Source organism: Nicotiana sylvestris, chromosome 8 (assembly GCF_000393655.2).
Source record: "Nicotiana sylvestris chromosome 8, ASM39365v2, whole genome shotgun sequence".
In the NCBI taxonomy this organism is placed as follows: Eukaryota; Viridiplantae; Streptophyta; class Magnoliopsida; order Solanales; family Solanaceae; genus Nicotiana; species Nicotiana sylvestris.
The window spans coordinates 169,240,871-169,248,207 of NC_091064.1; the positions used below are offsets into that span (position 1 = coordinate 169,240,871).

The following is a 7,337-nucleotide window of genomic DNA, read 5'->3' on the forward strand; positions in this document are numbered from 1 at the left end:
ACAACAACAACAACAACAACGACCCAGTATAATCCCACAAGTGGGGTCTGGGGAGGGTAATATGTACGCAGACCTTACCCCTACCCCGAAGGGTAGAGAGACTGTTTCCAGGAGACCCTCGGCTCAAAAAGGTAATAGGAGCCGATATATTAGTACCATAAAAATGCATAATAAAATAACAGCAATATAAGAGATATGAAATACAAAATACGAAATACGAAATAGATGGCTGGTATAGTAAAACTAGCAGGTAAAGCCCTGCATCAATAGACGACCAATGACATTCTTAGTCTAACAAAAAAAAAAAAAAGAATCTTTTTTCCTGTTTTTGTTACTATTCGAAATTTTGAAATGGATCTGCACTGGGAATGGTCATGATAGGGGTATTTATAGTTCCTCTTGGGACAATCCAATCCAATTGTTGCATCCTAATACTGTTAAAGAATGGACTCTTATAGTTATGTATACATCTTGTTAATCTACTCATTATTTGGACCTTTTTGTATCTATAGAATGACTCACTTCTCACGTACGACTACACTGTAAATTCTGCTGAAAGTATTTAGAAATAGTGTTAATATGGAATTTCACAGCATCTAGAAAACTCAAATAAAAATCCCCATAAATATAAACTACAAAGAAACAAATATCCCCAGTACTTGTAGTTATTTCCATCTCATTTTGAGGCTATTATGTAACAAAATTCATGAATGATAAATTCAAAGTAGAAGCCACCTCGTTATATATCATGAGACGCTTTATGTTTTAAAAAAAAGCTCAAATAACACGATCAGAAAAGTACTCGAGACAAAGGAATCTTAGTAGCTCATATGTCCCATATTTCAACTTAACATGGAAAAGTTCACACGCCCTTGAGATGATGCCAAAAACAAACTGAATATAGGACTCTATCCTAATACACAACAGGACCTAAACATTAACACTAAGCAGACAATACATGGAAAACAACCTTAAAAGGAACTAGCTATCATCCAAGTAGAAGCCCGTTAACTCTTCGGAGAGGCTTTTGGAACTCCCCCAGCACTAGGCTGAACAGACTGGGATGTTGCATTTGCATCATAGGTTCCCCGTGCACCGCCACTACCACTGCCATCAGAGGAGTACCCCGCCGGAGGCTGCGCATAACCACCAGCATAGGCACTCCCGTAAGGTGGCGGCGGCTGCCCATAGCTAGGCTGGGCGATAGGTGGAGCCCCATAGGCTGGTGCACCATACCCAGGTTGAGCTGTTGGAGTGCCATAAGACGATGGAGCTCGCTGAGCCCCAGAATCACCCTGACCATAACCCAATTGAGCAGTTTGTGGCTGTGGAAACCCGGGCTGCACTGGTGGAGGCTGGGCATAGCCTCCTTGTGCACTAGGAGACTGCAGTGGCTGACCATAAGCTGGCTGAGTAGTTGGAGGCTTTTGAGCTTGCAGGGGGCCATAACCAGCAGCTGGCAGGGTACCATACCCAACTTGGGAAGTAGGTGGCCCGCCATACCCAGCCTGAGTAAACCCTTGAGATGGGTAATTAGGATTAGGGCTGGGCTGCTGGCCAGACTGATATCCTTGTTGACCCGTAGCTGATGACTGAACTGGTGCAGGTGCTTGACTGCCATCACTTTGCGCACCATATGAAGTGTTGTGGCCATCAGAAGCTGGGTTTGGTACATTCCCGTAACCGGGAGTAGAGCTATAACCTTGTTGCTGATCATAACCAGGACCCTGATAACCAGATTGAGGACCAGGTGCATGATATCCACCATACCCATCTTGGGAATAACTTTGTCCCTGGCTGTAACCTGTGGCTGATGGCTGATTGTAACCATAGGCGGTAGTATCAGTTGAAGCAGCTGAGCCTCCAGGTGTTTGCTGTTGTTGTGGGGGTGCCTGCTGACTGTAGTAATCATAACCACCTGCCCCACCTGCCTGGGATGTTTGTTGATTTGGTGCAGTTGCCTGGTCCCAACCAGAGGAGGCTGGTTGTGGTGGGTAACCAGGGTAGGGTGGTTGAGACATGTTATACTGGGGGGATGGACCTGGGTATGCTCCAGGTTGAAGGTAACCATAACCAGGTTGTTGCATCTGCGCACCAGGAGGAGCCCAGCTTGCAGGAGGTCGAGCTTGATAACCTTGTTGAGGATATCCTCCAGACATTCCTGAATTTCTAACACGATTCTGCAGAAGAATTGTTGTCTAAAATGAACCAAGAACAATCTATCCAGTTGCATATTTTAAGACATTTTCAAAGGGCAAAACAAGCACATAGAGATAACATAAACACAGCAGATAAAGCAGCAACATTACCACAATATAAACCTAGTATAACTGAAAAGTTACCAAACTATAGAAAATATGCATCAAGACAAGTGTAGCCGCCTACATACCGTACTGATTGGGTGGTACAAACTCCTGCAGAAGCCCATCTTCATCCAATTTGAAGCGACGGGTACCATAGCAAGTAGGAAAAACAATACAAATTCTACATAGAGGCAAAATATTTCTAACACAAAAACACTAGCAATGACCCTACGAAGAAATATAGGCCTTAATGAACCACCTTCATAAAAAGATGACCCAATGGTTTATGCTTTAAGTAGTCAGCAAAGCAATTATATACGTTGAAAGCATTTCATTCCTATATCCTGAACCAAAATTAGATATTTCAGGCTCATTGTCATCCACAATAAACATCATTGAAGATATTAATTTATCCAGAATAAAGACAACAGCACCCCATCATAAGGCTCCAAAGATGAACTCTTAGTCGTTGTGCTGTATTCATGAATAATGAGTTAATGACAAGGAGAAATGAGCAACAAGGAAAAATGTGTTATGAAAATGGAGGACATTAGTGAACACCAACAGGGAACAATATTGGATACATACAGTTTTAGAAGGCAACATATCACTTACATTGGATAAAAGGTAACTAGATAAATCACAGTCATAAAGACACAACAAAGCAGAACCTTAACTACCGAAGCTACAATCTGGACTTGCAAGAGAAAGAGCTTAATCTTCAGGGTTATCACTCAAAGGTTTATGAAAGAAAAAATTAATCTCCAGGGCTATCAACTCAAAGGTCTATGAAAGATTCTCAGATATAAGGGGACAATCATTTACAGCAGCAAAATGAAAAGGCGGGGATAATCAACTACTATGGGCTATGGCGCAATAAATCTAACTCTGAAATAAACGAACAACTGTCAAATAAAAGAACACCAATAGAACTAGGAACTCACAGCAGCATAAATTATAGCTAACCAGATCCTAGAAATAATTCCAGTTAAATTGACCAGTGAAGAAATATTAATATCTCGATTTTGACTCCAACGAGAGAAAAACAATCTCATAAGAACTTAGTCTATTCCCCTGCATATTCAGAAAAGAAGGGTCTCTTTGTTGTCAGTAGTTAGGTTGGAAACCATACCAGAACACTGCTGAGGGAACAACAACACTAAATGGTTACATGTTGGTGTCACCAATTGTCCAATACACACTAGCCTACAATATTTCCCAATAACAATATTAGAGACCAGATACAAAACTAACCGATACAGTTTATGCCTTATCCTGATTTTAACAAGAAAATTCAAACCAAGTATGATCACAAATCTTATGAATAAAGAATACATCTCAATATTAGAGAAAAAATTTGGATTGGTTTTAGCTACCTTCTTGGAAAGGTTTGTCCCCACCTGCCTCACAGAAAATCACCAGAAGTCCAGTAAAACTATTAGACAGATCAATACATAAAATAAGGTTATGTCTAGAACTTACTATGATCATCATCGATATAATAACTTAAACTACCGTGGACTTCAGACAAGAACCCAACAACCCTGCAACAAGTACCCGCCTCAATGAACTTATGAAGAAACTAATCAGAAAGCTGACAGGCATAAGAAGATGCCATGTCATACAACAGATATGTCCTATGGATGAAACGATCACGGAAAATCAATGTGGTGTTGTACTGTAGAGTGGTATACCGCACTCTCCGTTACCTATTTGCAAATAGGAAAGAAGCCTATGACTGAAAGGAATAAGAGAGGACCTAATTGCAATTAGAAAAAAAGTATGACCGAAGGAATAAGAATTCTCCCTTCAAAAGTAAAGCAGAGCAGGGGCCCATCTCCTTCACACGGGAAATTGAAATGAACTAGAAAGTCCCATGGACTGAGCTGTGAATCAAAAAGAAGGCTGCAAAACGATACCTGCAAACTATTGAATTCCAGGGACACAAATAGGACCAAAGACAGCAGTACACATTTATCACAATTATAGATGCAAGTGATGACCACCCAGTAGAAGTTAGATTTAGAAACACTCAGCTTGTCATTCATGATGCTTTAGCAACAGAACAAATTTTAAAACACTGTGGTTAGAACAATCCTAATTAAGAATTCAACTAAGCACTCACCACTGCAAAAAAGTTAAACATATTACCTCATAAATATGCCAAGAGAAGGAAAGCTAGAACATCCAGGTAAGTTGCAAATTTTCCACAACATCGAATCGAAGTGCACAGTGAGAAACAGCAAATCCATATCACAGAATAAGACATAATCATACACACGTTAACAGAGTGGAAAGCAATAGATTCAACAGAGTATGCTTCCTCACAAGAGAATAAGCACCAAAAATATCAACTGTCAGATTGACAGATTATGTAACTACAAGTACCTCACTAGTAACCTCATACACCAGCTGTTTAGCAGCCTCAATCTGTTCACTTGACCCATCAATTTGTACTGTCCTCTCTCTTGATGTATCACCTGGAGGCAAATGTAAAGGAATCACCTGTGACAATTTGGGAAAAGGTAAGAGAGCTGACTTCAAATCTCATCTAAACTGATCTGTGTTCCAGACAATGCAAATCACTACAATCCTTGACAAAACGGCATCACTACTGTTGCGAACGTTGCACTATTATCTGTGAAATGCTTTAGTATTACCTGAATACGAGCTCCAGTAGTTGCTTGCATATTTTTTATGGTTTCACCTCCTTTGCCAATAACAAGACCAACCTTAAAGCATACCAATAGGTCTGAGAGACTAGATAAACTGGAAACAGATTATTGCAGATTAACCAACTACAGCAGTAAAAGTCACCTTGTTGTTGGGGACTTTCATTACAAATTGTTCTGCTCCAGACACCTGTCCAGTTATCCTCCGGGAAACTATGCCAGAACCCCCTGCATCAGCCTATTTGATATGCATTGTGCATAGGTAACACATTCAAAATGGCCCATTCAGTTTGGTTTGATTCAAGACATAAGAGCATTTTAAGGTACAGTATTGTTCAGGTATTAACAGATAAAGATTAGTACCTCAGCAAGAACATCACTAATTAATTGTTCAGCCTTAGCAATTTGCTCTGGTGTACCCACGAGTTCTACCCCTCTAGTTGGAGAATTTGGATCAGCATCCATGTCTCTAGTAACCTGAATCTTGGCTCCAGACTGTAGTTGAAGATACTTGATGGTTTCCCCACCTCTGCCTATGATCACTCCAACTCTCGCATTTGGTACCTCAATCTTCTTGCTTCCCCCCGGATAACCATATGAACTTGTAACTGCTGGATTAACAATGGGTTTGTCTGTGGTTCAATAAAAACAAAACATTTAAACAGTAAGTGGACCCAAGTCCATATCGATAATAAGAAGAGCATAAGATCATCAAGAGATACAAAGCACACGAATGGTGACCACATTAAAAGATGAAAAGAAGCAGCAACCCACCTCTGTCACTGCCACTAAAACTTTATAACAGAACCTATTAACCTGTAATCATTCACATACACCTCAAAATATTTTCACGATAAAAAATCAACACTTGCAGCAGCTATTCATTTACAATACTATGTAATTATCAACATAGAATAGGAGACAGCGATATGGAGTAAGACTTGGGAGATTCTAAAAAGAAAAAACTTCTCACTTCAGCGCCCACAAGTGAGGCAAGTTGTAGCCCCCCACACCCCACCCTTTCCCCTTGGAAAACAATGTCCTGCAATTCATGGTGGCCAATTTTGGAGAAAACATTTAAATCACACCAAACTCACCCATAAGACACACGCCCGTCCCCTAATTCTTGACAATAGAAAAAACCTACTATTTTATAACTAGACCCCTTGTTAATTATAAAGAATCTACAAAAGAAAATACACTCTGATGCAACAAATAGCTCAAAAGATCTGGCTCCAGATAAATACACAAAAACTACACGAGCCCATTTTCAAGAAAATGATTAAAAAATTAAAACCAGAAAGAAAGAAAAAATAGAAGATGATTGTCACCATTTACTCCAACAACTAGGCGTGATAAATTGTCAAACATGCACATCACTAATTCCTGAGAATAAATCTTTACTACTTTTTTCAACTGTTCCCTCAATCTACAAAAGATAACACGCATAGATGCAACAAATAACTCAAAAAACTTTCCCCAAAAGTTTAGCAAAATTAAGCATATCCATCCTTGAGAAAATTAATAAAAATGTCAAAATCAGTAAAAAGAAGTAGTAGACATTAAAAGGACCAAAAAATGCAACAAATAAATCTAAAAAATCATCTCTAATTAAAGGCACAAAAAATAAGCAATCATTTACAGAGAAAATAAAAACAAACAATTGTCTTATGAAAAAATAACAGCTCAAAACCCTTACGTTCAAAGGAATCAAATGGAGAAGCAACAGGAGCGCCGTTATCAACACGAGCTTTTTTCGGCTCGGCAGCACTGTTCAAGAGCCGAGCCGCGATTTCCTGAGCCTTCTGCTTAGCCAGCTGGAAATCATCCATAGGTGGAGGAACGCTGTTGTAAGAGGCCACGGCAGGAGCCGCGCCGGAGCCATCAGAAATCGGTGCAGAGAATCCTGTGGGTTTACGAGGAATAGGAGAAGGCGTCGTTTGGTCTTCGTACTTCCTCTTGTTTGTTCCTCCAACTTCTGATGCGTATTGAACATCCTCTTCCGCCATAGTTGTGTTTGTTGTATGGGATTTCTCGTAAGAAGTAGAATTGGGAAACCCTACAATGAGAGATTGAGAGAGGGATTAGAGAGAACAGGGGCAAATTTGGGGGTCGAAAGAGCATTTTATAGCTGACCTCTTGCGTTATTTTTTTAGATATTTCTTTTGCCAACCTATTGAATTCTTATCATATTTTATAGTACTAGTATCTATATAATGGCACACGATGGTTTATATATTTATTTATATGGAGGAATAATAAAATTTAATTTATGAGAGAAATTTTATATATAATAATACAATAATTATTTAAATACCGAAAAATATTATTATATTAGCATAATACGTGAATTTAAAATGAA

The 7,337-nt window shown here is 39.4% G+C and overlaps 1 protein-coding gene across 1 annotated transcript; it reads right to left on the reverse strand.

Annotated features, from left to right (window-relative positions):
• Positions 1 to 818: 818 nt before the first annotated feature.
• On the reverse strand, positions 819 to 7,109 carry LOC104232599 (uncharacterized). Its single transcript, XM_009785844.2, has 6 exons — positions 6,675 to 7,109; positions 5,339 to 5,607; positions 5,121 to 5,213; positions 4,964 to 5,035; positions 4,692 to 4,808; positions 819 to 2,180 (listed from the first exon to the last, which is right to left on the reverse strand). The coding sequence occupies exons 1-6, from the start codon at positions 6,982 to 6,984 to the stop codon at positions 1,008 to 1,010; spliced, it is 2,034 nt and encodes a 677-aa protein (XP_009784146.1). The 5' UTR covers positions 6,985 to 7,109; the 3' UTR covers positions 819 to 1,007.
• Positions 7,110 to 7,337: the final 228 nt, after the last annotated feature.